The 26,298-nt window shown below is 38.9% G+C and overlaps 1 protein-coding gene across 1 annotated transcript in view; it reads right to left on the reverse strand.

Moving 5' to 3' along the window:
• The window catches only part of ADGRG6 (adhesion G protein-coupled receptor G6), a 120,025-nt gene that overhangs the window by 12,620 nt on the left and 81,107 nt on the right, over positions 1-26,298 (reverse strand). Inside the window, exons 12-22 of the mRNA XM_063124592.1 lie at positions 26,082-26,143; positions 25,493-25,700; positions 24,025-24,190; positions 22,640-22,780; positions 18,286-18,414; positions 17,420-17,462; positions 15,877-15,983; positions 12,902-13,029; positions 12,196-12,464; positions 5,056-5,170; positions 1,780-2,063 (exon numbers count right to left, since the gene is read on the reverse strand). Coding sequence (XP_062980662.1) covers positions 1,780-2,063; positions 5,056-5,170; positions 12,196-12,464; positions 12,902-13,029; positions 15,877-15,983; positions 17,420-17,462; positions 18,286-18,414; positions 22,640-22,780; positions 24,025-24,190; positions 25,493-25,700; positions 26,082-26,143 — 1,652 coding nt within the window. The remainder of the gene's footprint in view (positions 1-1,779; positions 2,064-5,055; positions 5,171-12,195; positions 12,465-12,901; positions 13,030-15,876; positions 15,984-17,419; positions 17,463-18,285; positions 18,415-22,639; positions 22,781-24,024; positions 24,191-25,492; positions 25,701-26,081; positions 26,144-26,298) is intronic.

A 26,298-nucleotide genomic window follows, 5' to 3' on the forward strand; every position in this document is an offset into this window, starting at 1 on the left:
AAACACAGGATTAGAACCTCCTGGGGGGACATTTTGTAGCAAAAAATGCCTGACTGGAGAAGGGTCCATTTCCATTGCAAATGGAAGTGCTACTTGGGACACAAGATACTCATCTTTTTGGAGGACAGAGCTGCAAGAATTAATTGTTGTAGACATGCCCTGATTATTATTTTTATAGTTGACTATTTATTAATGGATATTCTAATTGTTTATTATAATTGATCTGTTTGGAAGGAATACTTTTATATAATGTGGTGTGTGCAAAAATATGCTCTGCATTGAAGTAATCTTAAATATCAACAATTTCTGATCTTCAAACAGTTGTTTGCAATTTGCACCATTTTTTCCAAACTAAATGATGAATAATACTGGGGAGAAAACAAAATAGCTCAAAATAGCTGAAGAGGAAGGGGAGAAAGCTTGCTATAGTCATTGATGTTTCCTAGAACTGCCAAAAATGTATGAAAGCAAACTCACATCTAGATTCATATATAATGGTGCCCTCCGTGTTTATCACTGTGAGGTTCTAAATAGCTGTATTTTCTTAGTAGCACTTACCAGCTTAGTACCCTCCCTTAACCCCTAAAAGAAGAATAACTGAAGTAAAGGGATTGCCTTATAGCATATTTCCTCCTTTTTGTAATGTGTACAATCTCATTACAAATTGTAATAAGTAGCTAATGCAAATGATAATAATACAGTTAATTTCTGCTATGAGGAATATGTTGTGAGAACTTTTTGAGCAGATTGTAAATACTGAATAACCCAAGTATAAAATGTCTAATCCAAAATAGATTTGAATTAGGAAAAAAAGGATAATGGAACATACACTGTTACATCCTATGCCTGGCAGATAGTACCATTTCTGTTTCCAGAGAGTTAGATTGTTGGTCTGTTGCAACAAAAACAAGATAGTGGTCCTCCAGATATTGTTGGACTTCAATTTCCAGCAGTCCCAAGCAGTATAGTCAATGGTCAGGGATGATGGAGATTGTAGTCCCACATCGGGGACTACAATCTCCATCAGATTCCCACCCATTTTATGGCACCTTGAAGACTAACAAATGCATTTGGGCATGTGTGTTTGGGAATGAGAGCCTACTTTGTCAGATGCTTGAGGTGTTATCCTTAGTGGGTTAATACAGTATATATGGATTCATGGGGGTGGGGAGGGTGTACATGGTGTGAACACATGAAATGCCAGAAGTGCCTAGAGATGGGTTATATTCTAGTCAAAACACAGATACAAAATTCAAAAAATAAGAACTACAACCATTCACATAGTAATGATAATACAATATTCATAACTTGTGTTGTCATCAATGATTGCTGTTGTAATAGACACTATTTGTATCTGGTATGTTTGAGCTTCGCCTAGAAATGTCACAAACCTATTGTAACTCATACATTTCATGGCTTTTTAGGTGCTATTTACATTTCCCCCCTCTGTAGCCATGTACCGGCTAATTAAGTGAACAATTCATGAGTCTGACAAAGTGGGTTCTATTGAGGCATAATATATCTGTTAGGACACCTGGAGTGAGTCTCATTGAACATACTGGGAGTTACTTCTGACTAAACATACAGAAGATTGTATTGGTTGTCTTTAAGGCAGTCTTCCCCAATATGCACCCTCCAGATGGATTGGCCTAAAACTCCCATAATCCCCAGCCAGCATGGCCATTGGGGAAAGACTGATCCAAGGTGTCACAAGACAAAGGATTTTGCCATCTTTAAGTTATTGTTCATTTTGTTTTTCTAGAGGGGAACTCCACATACCTTGCAATGAGTTGAAAATACAGAAGAGGTACACAAAAGGGAGATTTAGCGGACCCCAGGCAAAAAAGGCAAAGCCCCATGTCATGCCTAGTAGGAAGGTCAAGCTAATAACACTACGGAGATTCCTCAGTATCTCTTCTCGCATTGTCCGATTGCTTCGTTTCCCATTTCTCCCACAGATTTGCATCATCACCACAACAAACATGGCAATGTTCATGAGAAACATGATTCCAAAGTAGCCAACACAGGTCACATAAAACACAATACTGTCTTTAATCCAGCAGCTGTAAAGAAAGCATCCATTATTAGTTATTCCTGCCTTGCAAAATTGGTTGCTCATTTCATCTTTGCCATTATGGGCCAATGGGGGACCGTCACATTCCACGTTACCATTGTGGTGTGGCTACTACTTCCTCATGGCTGAATCCCAGGGTAAAGGTGGTTTGAGAAATAAACCTTTTATTCACCTGTTCCATGTGGTTTCTGACCTGTTTGCAGATATCACTGCTACAGCATAGGACCTGGTCATCTGGAAGCAGTGAATACACTGCAATAATAACATGAATTGGACATAAGATGAACCTCAGAAGGATCAGTTCTGAACGCTGCACTTCCAGATGCTACAAAATTGCCCCCCAGTGTCTCAATGAACTCTGGGAGTTCGTTTGAAACACACACATCCCTGATAGCATCTGAAATATCTTGATTCTTGTAAAACTACAGTTGTCAGTCTGGATAATTACTCTAGACTTCGCCAATGCAATTACTTCATTATGTCAGTAATGGAACAAACATTTTTAATTCTGATGTCTTGGAATTAATCCAGAGAAGCTCAATGTTTAAACGACAAGCATCCAACTGTAAACATTTCTGCTGGCACAGCAACCTACAGTTCTGTTGCAACAACCATGTATGCCATAATGTTGCATCCCAAATATGTAAATAGGTATTTATTGATATGGACCTTAGACAATTGATCTGAAAATATCCGATGAACAATGAAGGACTATGTAATTACCCAGTCAGGAACCTAAAGTTAAAGTAACATAGGTGACCACATAAATATATCTGTCTGGAAATTCTTTGTTGTTTGCTTAATTTATAGCTGTGTGGAAGATTCAGATAGTTCATTGATTTTATTTATTACATTTCATTTATTACATTTATATCTCGCCTTTTTTCCTCCTGCATGGAACCCAAGGAAACTTACACTGTCCTCCTCCTCTGCATTTTGTCCTCACCACAACCCTGTGAGGTAAGTTAGGCTAAGAATCAGTGATTGGCCCAAAGTCTCTCAGCAAGCTTTATGGCCATATGGGGACTAGAACCTGGATCTCCCAAGTCCTAGTTTAACATTCTAACCACTATATACACTGCCTCTCAGATAGCTGTCTCAAGAAAGCAGATCTGTATCCAAGTATCTAGCTGTGGAATGAATCTAAAACATATAAACAAATAGAATTCCTTTTTATTTTAATGGATTTACTTTCAATATGGGCAGATTTACACATTACAACTGCTGTAGGCAACACTGGCATTATGCCAGTGTTTTCTGCAGCAAACTTGGCAAGTGCAGACATAAAATTTGTGTACGCACACATATCATCAGACATTTATGTACATGCATCTAGAAAACCTGAACCAATGAGGTGTCACAGATACATGTACACAGATATTTAAGCCCCTAAGGAAAGTGAACCAAGGAATGGAGTCACAGAAAATGAAAGGCACTCCCACACAAATTAAACCAAGTGTTTCTGCAAAAAGATAAAAGCTAGTTTCCAACGATATTGTTGGTTTTGAGAGAGTAGATAAATCAAGAGCCAAGAGTATATATTACAGCATTATTAAAGTGTTAATAATTATATGCACAGGTCCAGCTAAGGGATAAGTGAGTATTTCCACATGCATAACCCCAGTGGGATACGGAATTTTGTATGTAAACAGATTCTTAGCACCCAACAACTTTCTGATCCAACAACTGGGGCTACCTGTATTACCTTTCAAAACTCACTAACTGTTGGTCTGGAAGTGGTACGGGGTGAGGGGGTGGTGGCACTTACTTCAGCTTCCCCTGTTAGCCTTCAACAATAATCAGAAGGATTAAACGAAGGGTAGTGCTGTACACAGTCTGTTGGACTGGAGACAGTAGAGACAGTTCAGGTAGTCCTTAACCTATGTAGGGCAGCAGTGCAGAATCACAGGCTTGGAGTCTAAATCTGACCCTGCTGGGGAAGAGGGGCAATAGACCCCTCTGGGGTTCTGCAGAAGGCTATGCCCCTTCTCCCACCCCTCTCCCCAAACCCAAAAAATGTCTCCAAGCTTTTGTGCAGTTTTTTTCTCCATCCTAAAATGCTTCCCCTAATGCTTAGTTCCTAGCAGTAAGGCTTCCATCAGTTAATATATGCTGTTATTTTGGGATTTTCCGCATTGCCCCTTTGCTCTCAACACTGTCTTCCACTGGAATGTGCCCTCCAAGAGTTTCTCTGAAACGAAATTTGATCCTTGGGCTGAAAGAGGTACTGAACCTCTGGTATAGGGTGAGCACATGAGGAAGTGGAATGCGCTAACACTGCCGCCTGTATTACACTTTTCCCACTGTCATCTACATGTGGAGTTCGACAGCAAGAGAACAAGAAGCTTCTCTATCTGTGGAGGCTCTACACATGACCTGGAACTCTGGAAAATCAGTTTTCCAAATTGTGTGGATAGCCTCAATGGATGGAGCAGCATCTCCATTTCACAGTGTGGCTCTCCATGGGTAGAGGGTGACAGAAACACATAGAATCATAGAATCATAGAATAGTAGAGTTGGAAGGGGCCTACAAGGCCATCGAGTCTAACCCCCTGCTCAATGCAGGAATCCACTCTAAAGCATCCCTGACAGATGCTTGTCCAGCTGCCTCTTGAAGGCCTCTAGTGTGGGAGAGCCCACAACCTCCCTAGGTAACTGATTCCATTGTCGCATTGCTCTAACAGTCAGGAAGTTTTTCCTGATGTCCAGCTGGAATCTGGCTTCCTTTAACTTGAGTCCATTATTCCGTGTCCTGCACTCTGGGAGGATCGAGAAGAGAGTGGGTGGGGCTAGCACACTCCTCCTCCTCACATATTTACCCTATACAGTTAAGGAATGCCTGAACAGGGCTATAATCTTCCTTATATTACTTTTTGGATGGTTATGCACTGAGACCTCTGACTCATAGATAAAAACAGTGAAACATACACAAAGTTTAAGTTAGTTTTAAAGAGTCGCTGCATTACAGACAAAATACTTACAAGTCATCTCCGCCTTTCCCCTTAGTATTTTTGCCATATAGTTCTTTGTTGTAAATATTATTTGCATTTGTGTTTGTGCTTGCTAGAACAATTACTATCACCAGTGCTGGTAACCCTGTAAGAAAATAGGAGATAACAATATGAAGTTTAAAAACACAAGACGTGCCATGCTAGATCAGAGCAGCAATATACCTAGAACAACTTAACTATGCAATAGCTTTAAAAATCCATTATTAGCACTCACTGTACCATTTTATCTCTCTGTATATGCACATTAATGTGATTGTTAACATTCATCAGTATGTAATTGAGCTTTCAGACATATGCAAAATTTGTCTGGGATTGTGAACATTCAGCTGTGTACTTGACATTCATTTACACAGTAACTGCAATGTTTTATTCTAAACATCCGTTATATTGACTCTGTTCAGACGAGATGCTAAGCCCTAGATAGGCTGCTAACCATTTTGCAGCAAGTAGTTAGTGAATGTGTTTAAACCATAGTTATGTAGTCACCATGGTTAGGAATAGTTCACACGACACACTAAATCATAGATCACATGTCACTCTCACCCATAATGTTTAGCTCAAAACGCTTAACCATCATGGTTTAGGATGTTGTCTGAACTCTAAGCAGTGGCTACTATATTTTTCATTACAAGTAGGCAAAACTGTAACAAAAGGTAATGGATCACTGCTAGGCTTATGGCAGATTAATACACATCAGTTTTAGTTTGTTCTTGTCCCATTTAGAAGACAGCATAATAACACTCAAAAATTAATGGAATAAAAGAATACTATATGTCGTTTTACACCATGCTACACCATTATGTAACTTAGGGCACAATCCTATGCACGTTTAGACAGAAAAAAGTCCACAATTTCTATCATTCCCCAGCCAGCTATGTTGGCTGGGGAATGATGGAAGTTGTATGACTTTTTCTTCTCTCTAAACATGCATAGGATTGTGCTCGTAAATATTTTACTCTAAGTTGCTGCAATGCTAACTCTAAGCAGGGGCTACTATATGCAATTCACTATAGATATGCAAACACCTCTTTGAGTGTTAAGTTAAGACTGAAAGTTGAAAGTTAAGACTTTCCTCTTTGCCCAGGCATATGGCGGCATATCTTAATCACCCACGTTTAGTTTTTTAACGATTTTTAATGTTTTATGTGTGTATGTTCTGTGTTTTAGAGTTTTAAATTTTGTATACTTGTTTTTATCTCAATTTTAGAATTTCTGTAAACCGCCCAGAGAGCGCTGGCTATGAGAGTGGTATATAAGTGTAATAAATAAATAAATAAATACCTATCAAAAAGCAACTGCTATAAAGTGAGAAAAAGTTGGAACAATATGTAAAATAATGTACATATTAAAATCAAATGGGGATTGAGTATGTAGAAATCATTACTTTGTCTGTAGGTAGACCACTTTCTTTGCCAAATTGACAGATACCAGATCACCCAAGTTCGGTATTAGGAGAAATGGTTAGCCTTCAAAGTGTGTTTAACCACTACATAATGTTACAGAAAATTACATCCCAGCCCACCTTGGATCTGAGGTATGTAGATTCAACTCACTGTTAATGAAATGTTGCCTATCACTCCTTTCTAGAGTATTGTTTTATCTTTTTGTAAACCATCTAGTAATGGGTGACAACGAGAGGCTAATTACAATTATGGGAAATTTGGCTTTAAATTTTTGCTGTATCTATTTGGTTTATGGCTTGGCTTTGCATTATTTTGCACACAACAGTTGCATTCAAGCTCTCAGAGCTTTTCCAGAAGCCCAAACTTCCAGAGGCAGAAAACAATGAATAAGATCCTTGTTTCATGAACTGTACAGTTATTTATCAGAATTGCCTTTCAGTGCATGGTTTTATGATGAAAATCAGTTCTTCTATGCAACCTGAAACCATGCTGCCATAAACATTTTTTTAAATTCAGGAGTAGTGATCAAGGAATGGAACAGAAAACACTATGTAGAAATTATATTATAATTAAAGTAATCTAGTCTTTTTACACATGCATATGTAATATGCATCTTGTCCCCAATGTTATTTAACATCTATATGGAACTGTTGGGAGCAGTCATTAGGGGATTTGGAGCTAAATGCCATCAATATGCTGATCAAACGCAGCTCTGTCTCCCTGTGAAAACTGAATCAGGTGAGGCTGTGCAGGTCCTGGACCAGTGCCCAGACTCAGTAATGGGCTGGATGAGGGTCAATAAACTGAAACTGAATCCTGGCAAGATGGAAGCCCTGCGGGTGTGTGGTTCCCGAGTCTGGGAGATATTATTATTATTATTATTATTATTATTATTATTATTATTATTTATTTATATAGCACCATCAGTGTACATGGTGCTGTACAGAGTTCATAGTTTGGGGGGTACTCTATTGCTGGAGGCTCAAGTGGCCATGACTCCTCCCCCTTTTACCAGCTTCGGCTGGTTCACCAACTATGGCCTCCTCTGGACAGGGATAGCTTGGCCATGGTGGTACAGGCACTGGTAACCTCAAGATTAGATTACTGCAATGCGCTCTATGTGGGGCTGCCCTTAAAGCCTCTCCGGAAGCTGGAGCTTGTGCAGAATGCTGCAACTCGGCTGTTGTCTGGAGCTGCCCCTTTCCAGCATGTAACTCCTCTGCTGAGGGAACTGCACTGGTTGCCTATAGCTACCGGGCCACATTTAAGGTTCTTGTACTTGTGTACAAAGCCCTAAACAACTTGAGACCAGGATACCTGAGAGAGCGCCTTCTCCCCTACCAACCTGCCCGGTCACTGAGGTCATCCAAGGGCATGCTCCTGGTGGTTCCACATAGACCCATCCTACGATTGGAGTCTACCAGGGGAAGGCCACCCTCCAATGGAATTCCCTGCTTCTGGAGGTCAACTTTTTATTCTTTTCAGTGCCTCCTGAAAACGTCATTGTTCTAGGAAGCCTTTCCTTAATGAACAGACACAGTTCACCTTTCATTTTACTTTTAAAAATCAATTTTAAGGTGTTTTAGTCTGTTTTTATTGTATTTTATCTTGAACACCACTCCAAAAGTTTGAATGGGGAGCGGTATATAAATATTGTAAATAAGGAAGGAGGAAAGGAAAGGAACCTCTCGTGCAAGCACTGAGTCATTACTGACTCTTGGAGGGACGCCAGCTTTCGCTGACGTTTTCTTGGCAGGCCTTATAGCGGGGTGGTTTGCCGTTGCCTTCCCCAGCCGTTATTACCTTTTCCCCAACTAATTGGGTACTCATTTTACCGACCTCGGGAGGATGGAAGGCTGAGTCGACCCGAGCCGGCTGCCTGAAACCAGCTTCTGCTGGGATCGAACTCAGGCCGTGGGGAGAGTTTCAGCTGCAGAAACTGCTGCTTTACTGCTCTGTGCCACACGAGGCTCTATTGTAAATAAATAAATTGTAAATAAATAAATATATTCTTCACATCCAAATAATATATAGTCTTATTTGCAACATGTTTCTTTATGTTTTATGAATGAATTCATTCCTGCACTGGTAATTTTTCCTTTAGCATTACTGAGAAAAGTTTCCACTGTAGAGTATTAGACTAAAATTAATAAGGATCAAGGTTGCAGGCTATGTACCACTTGTGCTCATGGAATGTCAATCATCCAGTATAAAGATAACTAATGCTCAATGTGTTGATATCCATATCTTTTGCTCTCCTGAGAAAGTAAGAAAATCAGTTTTAGATAATTCCTCTCTATAATGATATAAGTTTGCCTATTTATCACTGCCATAGCTCCAACACCATGAAACCAAGACACCTGAAACCTGGCATGCATACTAAGGATCTGTTTCCTAAATAAAACAAGCAAATTATACTTAACATAAGTACAAATCTGAAATCCATTTTTTTACAAGCCTGTGGCTTGTATCCAAAGAAGCTCCGGGAGCATTCCTGATTTACCTCCACCTGCAGCATCTTGTGCCTGGCTCTACGACCCTTCTTTTTGGAGGACTGCTGATGGGGTGGAGGTCAATTACCTCCTCCCCATGATGAGTGTACCTTGCAGTGACACAGCAGGATCTCTCAAGAATTGCTTATAACTCTTTGTGATAACAGTTTCCCTTTAACTACTGAAAGATCAAGCTATTCCAACCAGCAATATCTGGAAGTAAATGAAATTTCTAATGCTTTGGAATTACATGTTGAACTATAAGTGCAATAAGCCCTTCTGGCCCTTTCTCAAATCCCATGTATTAGGAAAATAAGTCAGAATTACATATATAAATGTATAATAACAAACGTCACCTGAAGTCAATTTGCTGTGTTTAAATTTGTCTGGCCAAAAAGGAATTGGTGCAATGCCAAAGTGCATAATTGCATTCTCTGCCACAAACATATCTTTTGAAAAACATATATCTATGCATAAATACAATAATACACCATTTAATTACCTACATAACAACTTTTACCCCAAATTATCCAAAAATTATTCTGCCAAACTAATCAGAAAACAGTGAATTGTGGAAAAAACACCCTACTACTTCTTCATATAAACATTTCTAAATAAAACTAATCATACTAAAATAGAAGCAGTGAAGAATAAATAGATTTAACAAATATTTCATATAGTTCAATAATTAAGAAATAATAAACCATAAATAGATATGAACCACCCAGAGAGCTTCAGCTATTGGGCAGTATAAAAATGTAATAAATAAATAAATAAATATAAATAAATAGATATTGATTTCTAAATCATAATTTGATTTCCAATATTTATTAAAAGGATTCCACTCTCACAAATTTAGGGTTCTGCTGTCTATCATCTCTCAAACTGCCTCACTAATGTTTAATTAATCTATTATTTACATGTAACTGATTTTTCCATTTTTAGCACTAATCAATGTTGCTGCTCTTAACAAACTACAGTCGTGTGAAAAAGAAAGTACACCCTCTCGGAATTGTATGATTTTACATATCAGGACATAATAACAATCATCTGTTCCTTAGCAGGTCTAAAAATTAGGTAAATACAACCTCAGATGAACAACAACACATGACATATTACACTGTGTCGTGATTTATTTAACAGAAATAAAGCCAAAATGGAGAAGCCATGTGTGAAAAAGTAAGTACACCTTATGATTCAATAGCTTGTAGAACCACCTTTAGCAGCGATAACTTGAAGTAATAGTTTTCTGTATGACTTTATCAGTCTCTCACATCATTGTGGAGGAATATTGGCAACTCTTTACAAGAGTTGCTTCAGTTCATTGAGGTTTGCGGGCATTTGTTTATGCACAACTCTCTTAAGGTCCCACCACAGCATTTCAATAGGGTTGAGGTCTGGACTTTGACTGGGCCATTGCAAAACCTTGATTCTTTTCTTTTTCAGCCATTCTGTTGTAGATTTGCTGGTGTGCTTGGGATCATTGTCCTGTTGCATGACCCAATTTCGGCCAAGCTTTAGCTGTCGGACAGATGGCCTCACATTTGACTCTAGAATACTTTGGTATACAGAGGAGTTCATTGTCGACTCAATGACTGCAAGGTTCCCATGTCCTGTGGCTGCAAAACAAGCCCAAATCATCATCCCTCCACCACCATGCTTGACAGTTGGTATGAGGTGTTTGTGCTGATATGCTGTGTTTGGTTTTTGCCAAACGTGGCGCTGTGCATTATGGCCAAACATCTCCACTTTGGTCTCGTCTGTCCAAAGGACATTGTTCCAGAAGTCTTGTGGTTTGTTCAGATGCAACTTTGCAAACCTAAGCCGTGCTGCCACATTCTTTTTAGAGAGAAGAGGCTTTCTCCTGGCAACCCTTCCAAACAAACCATACTTGTTCAGTCTTTTTCTAATTGTACTGAGGCCTGTAGAGTCTGAGATGTAACTCTTGGGTTTTTTGCAATTTCTCTGAGCATTGCACGGTCTGACCTTGGGTTAATTTGCTGGTACGTCCTCTCCTGGGAAGATTGGCAACAGTCTTGAAAGTTTTCCACTTTTGAATAATCTTTCTCATGTAGAATGATGGACTTTAAATTGTTTGGAAATGGCCTTATAACCCTTTCCAGATTGATGGGCAGCAGCAATTACTTCTCTAAGATCATTGCTAATGTCTTTCCTCCTTGGCATTGTGTTAACACACACCTGGATGCTCCAGACCAGCAAACTGAAAAAACTTTGGCTTTTACAGAGGTGGTCATACTTGCTGATGATCAATTAATCATGGGAATTTGATTAGCAGCATCTGTCTGCTACTTAGCATCTTAATTCCTATGGAAGCAGTAAGGGTGTACTTACTTTTTCACACATGGCTTCTCCATTTTGGCTTTATTTCTGTTAAATAAATCATGACATGGTGTAATATGTCATGTGTTGTTCATCTGAGGTTGTATTTACCTAATTTTTAGACTAAAGAATAGATGATTGTTATTATGTCCTGATATGTAAAATCATACAATTCCAAGAGGGTGTACTTTCTTTTTCACACGACTATAGATATTAAGCGGCTCATGTATTCTTGATACCTGCTATTGGAAAAGTTCCAATACCATAATTTTTCAAGTTAAGAGTGCAGTAATATTCCAAGGGCCATAGGATTGCTCCCTTAGATTCTTTGTATCCATTAAATCAATTGATTAAGAAATCCTAAATAATGAAATGCCGTACTTTTCTATTTTAAATAGAAAATTTAAATAAGTTAAATAGATTTAACTTATTTTATCATAAAATTTTACAAAAAGAAAGAAAAACAGAAAAACATGTCTACATAGATTTTTTTATAGCATTTTCAGTGCATACATATGAAATAAATGACATAGTTAAACTATCTCACATAATTGCACTTAGATTTATTCAAATTATATATGGAAACTTGACGACATGAGATATTTATTCCTTAGCATTTTTTACAGATAACATCACATTATTTGCACAGAAATGCTGGGGGTCCCTGCTTTAAATAGCATAACTTAAGTTGTATATTGCAGGAGAGAGAGAGAGAGAGAGAGAGAGAGAGAGAGAGAGAGAGAGATTTGGGAAGTTGAAAAGAAGTGATGGGTAAAATACTTATTCTAATTTAAACCTGACCTTGGCTTACATAGGAAATGTAGGTAATAGTGAAATGTAACCAAGTCAGAGTATTAATTAAAAGTATTACTTACCCCAGCCAATGATGCAAAATTTTAGTATATATCGACGAATGTAGGTATTGAACACTTTCACTAGAGCTATATACATGTGAACAGCTTCCAAGCCCATCCAAGTAAAAGTTGCCAGAAGAAAATAATGCAATAAGGCAGCAATAGCAATGCAGAGGCCTTCTATGTCAAAAGACGCAATCCAGCCATCAAGGAGGAAGACCAAGTTTAGACAAAGTAAGGCTGTGCTCAAGTTCATTAGGATTTTAGAGGGATAATCTCTTCGCAGTTTTCTGGGGTGGGGGTGGGGGGAATAGACAGAATATTATGTTATAACTGAGCATGAATTCCAATTTATAAGATTAAACTCCCGACATTCTTTGGACTTCAAAACTGCTCAGGCCACAAGCAAATACGTGGTTGGGTACACTTATGCCCACTAAAAAGGCGTGTGCCTGTCAGTAAGCTTATGTGCTTAACACAATATATGTGTGTGTGTGTGTGTGTGTGAATGTGAAAGATAAATCTTAATGCTGGTTAAATTAATTCCAAACTGGTTAAAAAATATTTTGTCATACTGCTTCTAGGCATCTGTTCTGGTTTATTTGCTTGAAAGGGACTGAGCCTGGGATCTTCTGTATGCAGAGCATGTGCTCTATCACTGAGCTACAGCCCCTCCCCACCCAAAATAACACCTTAATAAAAATAATTATTTCATTATAATACTTACTCGAAAGCAATGTATGTCAGAAGAGTTGCAGCTGAAAATATGGCAGATATTCCACAACCAATGTATGTTATGAAAGTAAGGACTTTAGTGTTTTCAGGATCTATTTGTGAAGAAGTCCCTGGCAGGTCCTATATGCAAAGTGAAATAGAAATATAAACTGTTGGAAATACATTTTTGTAAAGCCTGACTATTTTTTTTCTTGTGACAACAACACAGGTGAAAACACTAGAGAACATTGAGTATAAATACTGCACTTGATATATTTAGCACATTGTTGTCACACCTCTGGTTTCCTTCCTACAGCTCCTGAGAAAAATTCGGAGCATAAGTTGTGTAACAGCTGGAAACAGCACAGATATACAAGCCTCTATTGTTTATATTAGTTCATCATGTAGATCTCAAGAACCATTTTGTGGGAAATACTTCCAATTGCAATTTCCCATTTCCTCAGAACTTCTTAAGTCTAGAAGTCAGGATTTCCTCTCTTGTAAATAGTGTGAACAGGATCATGCTTTTTAAAAAAGTCATACATGGCATTTTCCTACATAAAGATTAGCTTTGTATTTGGAAATATATGTAGACTTGCTTGTGAACTTCTGACTGAGTATTTTCTTAAAACTATAAAGATTCCTACATGGAAATAATCTCAATGTAGGAAAACATTATGTGGGAAGGAATCTGAAATATGGGGATCAATGTGTGAACAGCTTCCAGATTTTTAAAGAACATTGAGTTCTATTTCATGCCGCACAAGCATAATTCCATTCATACAACAGGACTTCCCCTTCATCTCCTTCTCCTTGCATCTACCCAAACCTCCCTTATTACAGAAAATTGGGAGATTACAGTATTATGAAATTCTTACAACACAGTTAGATGCATGTCTACTTAGTAGTAAGTCTCACTGAGTTCCATGGGTCTTACTGATAAGCATGTGTAGGACTACAATCTCTCCATGCTGGCTGCAAGGGGGAAGGGATGGGGAGCACAGACTCCCCTCAGGCATTATCTAGGGGCCCTAGGATTGCTCTTCCTATTATTTTTGAGAACGTGCTGGTGAAGTCTAACATTCCATGACTCCTGCACTACCAAGAAGCAGATGTGTATGTGCCATTATTAAATATTTTAAATATATTAAGTATTTTCCCCTAATCCAGAAACTAACTAAAGATAGTAGCCCCAATCCTTATCCATAGTAATAAATAACATGTAAACTTATATGTGTAAAGGTCTTCCCTAAGTAACAAATGTTCAGCAATGCCAGTTCTATTTGCCTGTTGAAGGAGGAGGAAAGCATGTCTGCACTAAAACACCCAACATCTGAACAGGTGAATGGATTCATTTGGTGTGCATCCTTGCATCATGTTCTTTTGTACCTCCATTACATGCAAGCGCAGGCTGAGAAAGTGCACACATTTCTGCACATAAATAATCCTTGCTAGACTGGAGTTATTATACAGATGAGAACTCTGGGAGGGGGTGGGGACTGGCAATTTAGAAGACCAGAAAATATTATAATTCTCAGACTGGAACCTTGCCAGGATTCCAAAGACTTTCTCTTCACTTCCGAATCACTCACAAAAGCACTCACAACAGGAGAAAGGACATATTGAATTTATTTTAAAGAATGCCCCCCTTTCCCACAAATATGCGAAAGTAGAACAGAACAAGTCTGAAAAGGGAACAGAAGGGCTTGTGATATTTTTCATGTTTAAATTCAAGCAAGATGTGAAAAGAGCTAATATATTACAAGGCCTGTGAAAGCCAAAATATTAAAGCTTGTGGCTCTAATATACTATAAATCATATTCAGGGAGGAGAAAGAAATCCATTCTCACACTTTGTCTCTTGAAATTTATAGCTCTTTTTAAAAAAATCTATTTAAATCACTTAAATCCAAAAGGTTCAACCCGCTTAATTTTCTTCCTACATTGAAAAAGACTGCAATATTAATGTCAAACAGAAAGCCAGATTGAAATAATTATTGAGAAGAGGGTGTTGGAACCCTCAGAAATTCTGTTCAGGTTATAAAAATAATCAGATTAAAAAACACAAAAGAGATTGATATTTAGCATGTTTGTTTCCTGTTTCTTTATCTAAATAAGGAAGGCCATAAAAGTTGCCATACTGGATTAGACTTAGGTCCATCTAGTCCAGCATTCTGTTCACACACTGGCCAACCAGCTCCCCACAGGAGACCCCCAAGCAGGACATGAGTGCAACAGCACCCTCTTGCCCATGATCCCCAGCAACTGGTGTACATAGGCACACTGTCTCTGACAGTGGAGGTAGAATATAGCTATCAGGACTAGTATTATTGACAGTCTTTGCTACACGTGGCTAGATATGGACAAGAATTTTTTTAAAAAAAGAAATGGGACAGGTAATTTTACAAATCATTAGAACCTAGAGTGGGTATAGTCTGTTTCTCTAGGCCTGCAATTGAAATCCATAGCCTAAGAAGGAGTCGCATTACAGATGCCCATGCTGGATCATGATATGCAGGTACAAAGAGTGCATTATGTGTGTACATACCATGGCTGAGTGTCTATAACCAGGGCTGTATGGAGTCCCTAATGATGAATTTGCACATAGTGACCAAAGCAGGATCAATGGAAGTGAACTGTGTTGTGTATGAGATCTCCATCATCACTGGACATTGTGGATGGGGATGTGTTGTCTGTATGTAAATGTATAGGGATATGACTGGTAAAATGCTGGGAAAAAGAAATCCAATCTTTGAAATTATTCCCTCAATAATAATTGAGGGAATAATTTCAAACATTGGATTTCTTTTTCCAATGTTTGGGTGGGGAGGGGGAGTATTCCATGAAAAATGCTCAGAGAATTCAATGTGTTTCAAGAAGCAGTTCAGTTCTTTTACAGGAACTCATAAAATTAACTCAAGGAAGACAACAATTTGAACTTCGATTTCCTTAATTACTGAATCTCATGAATAAACAGGCCTGCACTTACCATCAGTACCCCAAAGTGGGTGAGATGATTGCATAAGCAAACGGTCTCATTCTCATTTGACTCTGCTTGTGCAGAGCAGCCTGTAGTATTCCACCCACCTTGGCCCTCTGGGGAAATCAAGGAATGCAAATAATAATAATTATGCTTGTTAAAGTGACTCACAGAATTATAAAAAAATATACAGTGAAAAGATAAAATAGAAATACAACACAAAGCACTAACGAAACAATAAGAAAGAGACACTTTAAAGTATCAACAGTCAAACTATTGGCAGATTGAGGCTTTCTGCTCATTTTGGGGCTTCCTATAGGAAGTGTGAAATCTCCATTGTGCAAGTCGGGGTCTCACTTGTGCATGGGATTGGCAAGAAGGGCCACTTGCACAATGGCCCAGTTGGATGGTAGTTAATCTTAACTACTAAAAGTACACTGAAATAAAAAAAATACAGCAACTACCTGAAGACTCAAAGAGGGGGAAGAATATTTCATGGTGCCATCCTTGAAAAAGCTGTCTCAAGTACTTGTCTATCTAATCTCATGAAACAGTGGGACAAGGAGCAGATTCTCTTAAGCTGATCTTAACCAGGGAGCAGGCTCATGTTTAGACTGGCACGCTGTCAAAATCCTAGGCCAGAGGTAACAAACTTATTTTTCAGCCCCTTTCAGTGCTCAGCCGGGCAAGGCACTTATCTTCATCAGCTGCTGATTGGAGATAAGAGCTTTTCCCTCCATAGCTGCTGGGCTGGATGGGTTACCCATCTCTGCTCTAGGTTTTCCATGGTACCAAGAATGATTCGGGAAGCTGACACAATCACTCTTAGCACTTTCTCCCACAATGCAAATCCTGGTAGCTCCTTGGTTTACCAGGTGATGATGGATTAGGTTGGAAGATGACTAGAATGTATGCGGTGGAACATTCTCAGTAAATATGATCAAACATGACCACCACAAGACATTTTGCTGCCTGAGGGAAAGGACAAGACACCGCTACTCCCACTCCACATACAGAATCTGACTGGACTGACAGCTGAATCTTACTTCAACAGGAGAGCATCCTCCATCACACCTGAGAACAGCAGGCTAATTTGGTGTGTGTGTGCAAGGCAGCCTAGCTTAGGGGATCAGTTGGGGGGCGGGGAACTTCTATCACTGTCACACTCTCCAGCATCTGCTCGCTGAGGCAGCCAACTTACTCTGCCTAATGATAGGGCCAGCCCTGTGATCACTGTGTTGGCAAACGGACAATATTTCTCTGCTAATACTGCATCCTAAGTCAGAGACCCAGTACAACTTTTCTGAGTGGATCAAGCTGTGATTCTACTTGATCCTCAAGGATTCAAGAACCTTTAGAGACACACTATGACATGTTTGCTAAACATTTTCAGTATAAAATCACCCTAATTCTCAATCCTCCTATCTGGATGCCACAATAATATTCCTGGCCATTGCTAATTGTATTACATAAACATATATTTCAAAAGTCAGAAATAATAATTGCAGTATTCTTCCTATATCACAAATGAAGAGAAAAAGTTCAAACTTACTGTTCTTGTTCATATCCCAGAAGACACAGGTAGGTTTGGGAGCCTTCCAAATATTTACACAAGAAAAAAATATTCATATAAATAGCTTTTATAAACACTGCATCTCCATTACTGCAATCCCTACATTGAAATATTATGTCTTGTGAAATCTATTGAAGCAATCTGAGCTAAAATGTTCCACTCAATTATCTTTCAAATTTTGGTTCCAATCCTGTGGACTGAGGATGAGAGAATGAGAAACAAACTATATGAGACATTACGTGCCTTTGCAGTTAAAAATGTAAATTGCATCCACTGGCAGAACTGATAATTAGGGCTTTTCTATACCAGGCATTTATTGTGCACCTCTCATTCCTCACTGACATTTTTTTTACAGGTTCTTTAGACAACTATGTGACCCTCCAGTTTTTAAGGAGTACTTTCCGGGTCTGTTTTAGAGAGGAGAAAATGGGGTATTGCTTCTGAAAGCAAAACAAAACACATTTCTTCACATTATTTTGCTATACCACAGCACCACCTAGAGGTTATATAGAAGAAAAGCATAAAAGGAAAATCTCTTTGTGCAGGGTTCAGATCTCAATCCTGCATCGAAACCGAAAGTAGATGCAGTGGTTTAACAGACACCTGTAGAAAGGCTTCTAGTGGAAACTTGGCAGGCATGGCGGATTTAACCTTTTTCTCCCTTGCTGCAATCCTAAGGAAAATCCCTTCTCGGAAGCTATTATTTGCTTTGGAGGAAAGCCTCCTGTTGGCACAAAGTTCACATCTGCTGGGAGCACCTGGAATCTCTTTCCATTCTAATTTCATTTGGCTTTGTATAACATTACTGATCTTTTAAAAATGAACAAACGATTTAGATCGCTTACCTGGATTTTGTCATGTTTCACTGTATGCTTAATTGTAATCTTCACAGCATCCTGGAGATCATGGATGGTAATATTGGCAATACTGCATGCCACCACATAACTGCTTAAATTGGTGTGAGCATCTGCATCCTTCGGAAGATTAAATTAAATGTTTATAGCACAAATATTTTTCTGAACCTTGAGACCAATAGTCAGGGCACATGGATATATTTCTTCGATTGCCAGAATAAATAAGTTGTTAGTACATTAACACTTAACATCACCCATTATAAGAACATCCTGTTTATAACACTAAATAATTGCTTTTCCTCCCAGAATGTTTGCTATTTCCCTCATTATCGCAACATATAGTGTTATAAGGACAACTTGTGTGGTAATTTTTAGAATGTTATTCTCTTAACCACTGTTTTCTGAAGCAAACCAGAGTTAAGTCTCAAACAATGCTGATTGATATCCACTTCTGACATAATTAGATCACTTCCCAAACTGAGACTGTAATACTTTTCTTATCTTATTAACAAAACTCTCTCCAGGGGAAGGAGATAATCTTTTTTTTGGCATTAAAGAAACTTGTAACACAATACATTTACTACATTTTCTGTCATATAATGAGTGCCCAAGTGATAATGGAGATAAGATTCCAATGTTCAGTCCAAGGAAAGTCCCCGTGCATACCTCCATCTATCCATCCTTATATGCCCTTTGTGAGGCTATAAGATATCAAAGTAAGCCTGAGGCCTTGCCTTCTTGCTATGTAAGGAGAATTTCTACATGAGGCATATTTGTTCATCATTTCTTACTCATAGTTAATTACGGATTCTTTAGACAACCTCATGACTCTCCAGTTTCACTTCTGTTTTTTAAGAGTACTTTCCCAGGGTTTTTGTGTGTGCAAAAGTGAAAGAAAATGTATTTTCCTACATGTGTATTTGCATTATGCTATTAGTGCCATCTAGAGGTTATGTACCAGAAAAGCAGGAAAGGAAAAGCTCTTTGTGTAGAGCTCAGATTTCAATTCTGATATGAAACCAAAAGTAGAGGCAGAGGATTTCCACATTAGGCTGTCAAAGGCCTGTCTAAAGAGTACTGCTTAGTGAGATTCTGAAAGGGGGAAAGAGGGGCTTATTGCTTTTAATATTTAGATGGGACCTGGATCAGGTAAAATAATTGATTGCTTTGTAAAACATTGGACTGTGATGTTTTAAAATGGACATGGATGCTTCTGATATCTTGCTCATGACTATGCTTGAAGAGGAAAGAGAGAGTGTGTGTGAACTTGAGGCTTGTCATTGGTTATGTATAGGCCTGTTGAGGCCTGTAATCTGTTGGGCATCATGTGCCAGTGGTGCTTGGAGCTGCAGCCAAAACTGGGTGGGGTGAGAGGCAAAGTGGGCAAAGCGATTATTTTTCTCTCTTCTCTCTCTCTGCCACCCTCTTTTCTCGGGGAAGCCCACCCTTCTAATTGATGTCTTGTTTGTAGTGCACCGTTGCAGCTGGATGGAAACCAGTGAGAAACACTGAAATGAATCTGCCAGATAAAATTTGACAGCTGGGAAAACCAGGCAGTGTCCCTCACAGAACTGCCTTTAAAATGCTGTGACTTCAATGAAGACAAAGCCATCATTCAATCATTATGCAAGCATCCAGGGCTCATTTCATGATGTATTAGGTCAGTAAACATGAAATCTGCTTAATTAAGAGATAATGAAGTCCATTCTATTAACATCTGGAGTATACTTTACTTTCTCCTATAACTCAAACTTCTAATTTTGTTTATTAGCGATCTGAGAATCTGTCTTTTTCATGTCAGCAATAAAACAATAAAATGGAACAGAGCATAATATAATACATTCACAGTAAAAGAAAACCTAGCACTACATGGTAGGAGAGAGATCAATTAATTATTAGGATATGACATCAGGTTATTGTTTTAGTCAATCACTCGCAATCTTTAACAAAAACAAATATAAAGAAACTAGAAGTATTCATAACTAATACTGATTTATTAAAAAAGACCAGTCATGGGCAGAGAAATGGAGAAGTGTTGAAGGGAGATTCTATGGTGGAGAAACCAATGTTCCTTAAGCACTAATGAATAGCTTGTGCTGGCCAGAGCAGAAACAAGAGGGGGATTTTAAAAAAAAATCCTGGCCTTTTTTTTAAAAAAAAATCTTCCCATTGTCATGAATGGGAGGTAAAAGAAGTCAGCCCCTGAGCTGGCATACTATTTTGGCCTTACTGGGCATGTTGGAGGAACAACAGGACTTTGGATCTGGGAGCGCCAAAGCCCTCCCCTGATGTGCCCCCAGAATGCCCTGTTTTTGCAGCATCCATTGGCCTCTTATCTGCCCTCATTGGGAGCTTAGGATTGTTCCCTAAATGAATTATGTGTCACCATGACATAACAACATTTTCCGAACTGCTCTATGCTTCTGCTTTTCCTGTTCACTGTAAGCATCTTTGTTGTCATTCCAATGGAATGTTGAAATGCAGAGACTAAAGACTCTTACAGATATTGTTGGGTGTATTTAAGAAGGCAGTGGAGGGTCATGGTGATTTGCCAAGCTAGATTATGCTTAATATCTATCCACAGTGCCAGAAAAAATTATAATATAAGCTAGTACAATGCTGCAGAGTTTTGCGGATGCACGGGAGACAAAGGTCACTAGAAATGATTTATAGGAAACAAGTTGCTCATTAAAAACAAAGCTTCTTTCTTGAATGTAGTTTCTGTGCAATGTAAAAAGATAGTCTACTAGTGGCCAAGAGTTTTCTACAACTCAGGACTTCCTATTAGTATTCAGAACAAAATCATGTTTTTAAGAACACTCCACCCACAAATTCTCAGAGGCATCAGAATTCTACTCCAAATATAATATTATCATAACCCAGGCCCAGGTATTGCTCAATTTTTGTTCCCAACAGATAAGCAATACTTATTCAGATGTATTGTGCATGCTCAACTTCCACACATTCATTATAAGGTCTCAAACCTAGATATCTAGTTGTGGGATGGAGTTCAACAAGCTTTTGAAGGCTCCCTCCCACCCCGACTCTGTTCCATCTTCTACCAGCTGGCCTGACTCAGTGCGTAATTTGTTTATTTATTTATTGCATAAAAAGACATTTCTGCAAATTATGGCTGTAAATTGTGTAATTTGCATAATTACGGCCATAAATTGCGTAATTTGAGCAAACTGTGGCTGCAATTTGGGCAAATTTGCACAATTTGTGGTTGTAACTTGTGGTTGTAATTTGTAATATCTATTTGTACAAATTAGGGCCGATACAAAAAAAATGTGTAAAATGTCCCCAGAACTCAGAGAAACCACGTGGCTCAGTTCACAAGAGCAAGCTGAATCAGGTGTGCCACAGAAGTTTGACAAGTCCAAAAAGGGCCAGATTTCCTGACGACATCCGTACTCAAACCAAATTAGATATGACATTAATTGAATAAATGTAATTAATGTGCAGGTTCCTTTCTCTCAAAAGTAACATTTATTTATTGACTTATTGATTCAATGAATGCATTTCTATTTTATACTATTTATCATAAATCCATGATAAATAGTATAAAATACAATATAACAAATTTTTCGTCTTAACAAATTAATTCTATGCAGACTGGAATATAGGTGCTTTCAAAGTTCTTTTCAAAGCCAACAAAGACAGGGCCATGTGACTTCCCTAGCAGGCAGGTTCCAAAGATGTGAGCCCATCACTGGGAAGGTTTGGTCCATGGTAGTCACTAATCTAACAGATCTTACCGACCAGCATCAGTCCAGGGCCTCTGATGCTGATCTTAGAGTTCAAGGAGGCTCATACAGGCAGGATCACATAGGAAGAATGACTGTTAGTGCAACATGAAACTAGTGCTTGCTACAGCAATTGAAAACTAGCCAGAACATACGTTTCTGGAATAAAATAGGCCAGCTAAGCTCATGGGTGGGAGTTCTACTGACCTGTCCTGTAAACGTTAGTTTTGGCTAGTTTCTGGGATTCCTATAGCAAGGGCTGACTTCCCATTGTACTAGCGATAATTCCCACTAACTCAAACTGATAAGCTCTGGTGGACTTCCAGAATTGGATGCTGTCCATACTTCCCACCACCTGTCTTCTGCTGTTCACGCAGTTGCGGAGTTCCTGATCACATTGAAATTGCCCTACAGAGGTTTTTCAGACATTATCATTAACGCATGTTATCCTACCCTCCCTAACCACCACCCATCTAATATCTCATTGACATCAGACAGGATAAATTGCAAAGTACTTATCCTATTCATGTTTTTAAAGGGCTCTTTTGTATTCATCCAATTGAAATCATTAACTTGAATTGGAGCATGTTCATGATTACCTGAAAGAGTCCATTTTTATTGAAGAAAGTAAACTGAGCCCTGGATATAGCATCAAGATCTTCTGGGCTTAAATTGTTTAGTAAGCTTGGGGGTAAAGCAACAGTAGCCAAGGAATTTTCTTGATTTTTGTCAAAATCAATCTGGAATAAAAAATGGGGGGGGGAAAAGACATCAAAATTAAAAAGCAAACATATTTTCCGCACTGAACAATGGCAGATACTGAGCAATATGAATCCATAATAATTTAGGCAGCAATCTGATGGGTTTCTCTCTCATTAGAAAGTATCCTTTGATCTCTGAGACTTCCGCAAATCCAGTGCCCTGCTAAGCTGTTGATGCAAGGTAAGGAGGAGGATGGAAGTGATTTTCACCTCTCTGTTCTACTTCAAGCCTCTCTAGAGAAGGTGCACTAGTGGAGGCTAGGCTGGGGCTGGAGAGGCCATAGAATGTCTCGTATCTTGGTCTGTCTTCTCCCCTCCTCTTCCTTCCCTCTGAGTCCACATATTCAACCTTGGGAAGCAGCCAGCGCAGTTCTTTCTGTGGTAGCTGCAAAGGGATGGGGGAGGGGGTTCAGAACTCAGAGTCCTCCTCCTGAGAACGTAGCAGTGTCTATGGTCTTGGAAAGGGGACTCTGAACAATACTATGTTCCCTGGGGTGCTCTCCCAGGAGCCGTCAATAATCGTTTAGAAATAGGGACAACTTCAAGGGAATTATAATATTTTGTGGACCAGTTCTGTATTATGCAGTATTTGAATTTTTAGAACTGAAACTTTAAAATTAAAGCTTTTGGTTTCAGCAAGCTGTTGATTCTTCAGCTGCTTAGATTTTATTGTTTCGGTCTGGCTCATGTTTTGTGGGTGAAAGGAGAGTGTGGAAATAAGACACAAGTGCTGGTATAAAAATTAGGCCACATTTATTGCAACTGATCAGATCTGCGAAGGGAAACCTGAACGAGCAACTCCTCTAAGCTAACAACTAGCTAGGCAGTATACTGGGTGAGACATACAATGCCTGTTGAGTGGTGTCTGTGTGACTGCCACCCTTCAGCACTGCCCGATTTTGTCACCCTCTCCTGGGCTGCAGAACTCCAAGTGCGTGAGGTGAGTTGGCCTCAAAGGTAATTGTTATCTTCCAACTGGGGCCACATAACTGTGAGCTGGAAGCATTACTAGTCATCTAAACATGAGGCCTCTGAATGCTCACTAACCTTGTGCCTGCACATACTTGCCAAGGGAAGATGACAAGCCTCTGCTTAGTCATCCCCCCACCCCAACCTGCCACACTGAATTACTTCCATCAGGCCCCTTCTCAGATCAGGCCCCTTCACAAGGAGAAATCATTGCCCAAGTCCATCAAATTGACCCCACTCTGCGTTTCCTGTACCTGAAAGTCTGAAGCATTGTTTGGAGGACCAACACTGAAGGAGAAGCCATGAAACAACGTTGAATTCAAAGATGAAATTCCAAGTGCCAGATTTCGTGTTGATATGCTCATGGAGGGGCCTGTAAACTGAATCTTCAGTGCTAAGGCATCAATAGTCTTTATAGCTCTAAAATCAAGCAGAACATCCTTATTTTCATTACAACAATTACAGTAAAAGCACCCTAATAACCTCAAGAGAAAGAGGTTTGTCTTTGCATTTTGAGCAAGCATCCAACATGAAGTGGTGGTTGTTTTACCATTCATTTTCCTAAATGCTAGCAGAACCTGAACGACAGGCTATCTAGCTTTCCATTATTATCAGTTATTTGATTTGTACCTGGCCTTTCTGCTAAGAAAGTGGCATTCAAGGCAATACACCTAGTTCTACCCTGAGGCAGACTCAGCTAGCCCACATCGGCCCCATTCAGAAGACACCTTAAACCACAGATTTAACCATGGTGGTTAAGCCAGAAAGGTGGGCTGTGTTCAGAAGACACCTTAAACCACAGCTTTAACTATGGTGGTTAAGCCAGAAAGGCTTATTCACCTTGGTTAAAGCCATGGTTTAAGGTGTTTTCTGAATGGGGCCATTATGTACCTCAGATGTAATGGTTCAAAGCCACTCTGATTTGCCCTGTCCCTTCAGTTCTGGGATAGGCAGCAGGGCTGCCATCTTCTCAGTGCCTCTCCTCCCCTTCTTAAACTAACGTGACAGGCATTTTGAATGTACGGATTGTTTAAATGCTCTATGTTGTTGCTTGCTTTTACTTTGGGCACAGTCCTGTCTACTTTTAATTTTATTTATCCATTTGTAATGATACCGAAGGCTTACAATAATGTAATTGGTTACACAATAAAGAATGACTGAGATATCTGGAACTCAACAGCCCAATCATGGGCATACTCAAAAGCTTTCGCCTCTTTAGCTGCACCATGTCTCTCTTCAGGGCTCCTGGAGGCATCTGCTTCTTCTGAATATGTTTCCAGCTTGAGTTAGTTTATTTTATTTTAGCTAATGAACTGCAGTAATTTAGATCAATTAAATATGAGCTCTTTTGTATTTGTATCTATGATCTGATTAAGTTACGAACATCGCTAAACTATCCTGTCATGTTTATTTTTGCCCACCTTTTACTTCGACTCCTCTTAAATGCTACATTTCCAGGCAAATGTTGTTTTAATATCAGAATAATGGATTTGCTGCCAAGGCCATGAATCCCAATGGTAGTATGCTTCAAATCTGGTTTTAGTTCTTTATTCACCTCACTCTGAGAGTTATTTCCACAATGGAAAGAAATCATTACACTGATTTTTCTGCCCCCTGTGCACTACCAGTATATGAAAGACAAGCATTCTTGAAATAAACATATTGCCCACAGGAAGCTAAATGTAAGCCTTTCTTTTTCTCTTATTTTTCAGAGATACTTACTCAGAAGATGATGCTGCCAAAACACTATCAGAACTGGTTAGAATATTAGAAAATATTGTGACTACTGTAGAACCCAGAGATTCATTGATTTCCTCATCATTCACAATTTTTTTAAGTTTCTGGATGACATCATTGACTTTGTCTAAAGTCAACTGCTGCCCTTCTCCCGTGAGATTCAGAAGCTGATTAGCTATATCAGCTGCATTTTCTGAAAGGATACACACAAAACAAAATACATCTCAATTAAAGTTCCAGAAAAAAAGTTCCTTTTCAAGTGAGCTTAAAATATAAATCATTACCCTAGTGATATAGACTGGGTATCAATCCTGATCAAGGATGTGGATCTGAAGCCTATTGCATGTGGTTAAGCTGAAATCAGTGGGACTGAAGCCTCAGCCAACGTTCAGCAAAGAACTAGGTGTGTTCAAGACCATTGAAACCAATGAACTTAAATACATCTGACTCTGTGTTGGATTGTGGCCATAGACTCTAGCAAGTACATCTTCAACAAAGCATTTTAATAATCGAGAGAGACCAATATAATGTTTCAAAACTACCTTGATCATGGAACAAATACTCAAGCACTTACCTGTGCAGTTTCTAAGGTCAGGAGCACCCCAATACGATGTGTAATTATCTAGGTTTAGAAAGCTAAGAAGAAGAAAAATATGCTGTGTTATCTTAATAAGATTGTTAGGAAAAACAGAGCACAAAGTTTCTTATGAATCACACAATCCTTCTACATTTTCTCTATCTTCTGCATCCCCTACTCCCACAATTTAAAACCCCCACTGGGCATGTACCCA

Source organism: Elgaria multicarinata, chromosome 4 (assembly GCF_023053635.1).
Source record: "Elgaria multicarinata webbii isolate HBS135686 ecotype San Diego chromosome 4, rElgMul1.1.pri, whole genome shotgun sequence".
NCBI classification, from domain to species: domain Eukaryota; kingdom Metazoa; phylum Chordata; class Lepidosauria; order Squamata; family Anguidae; genus Elgaria; species Elgaria multicarinata.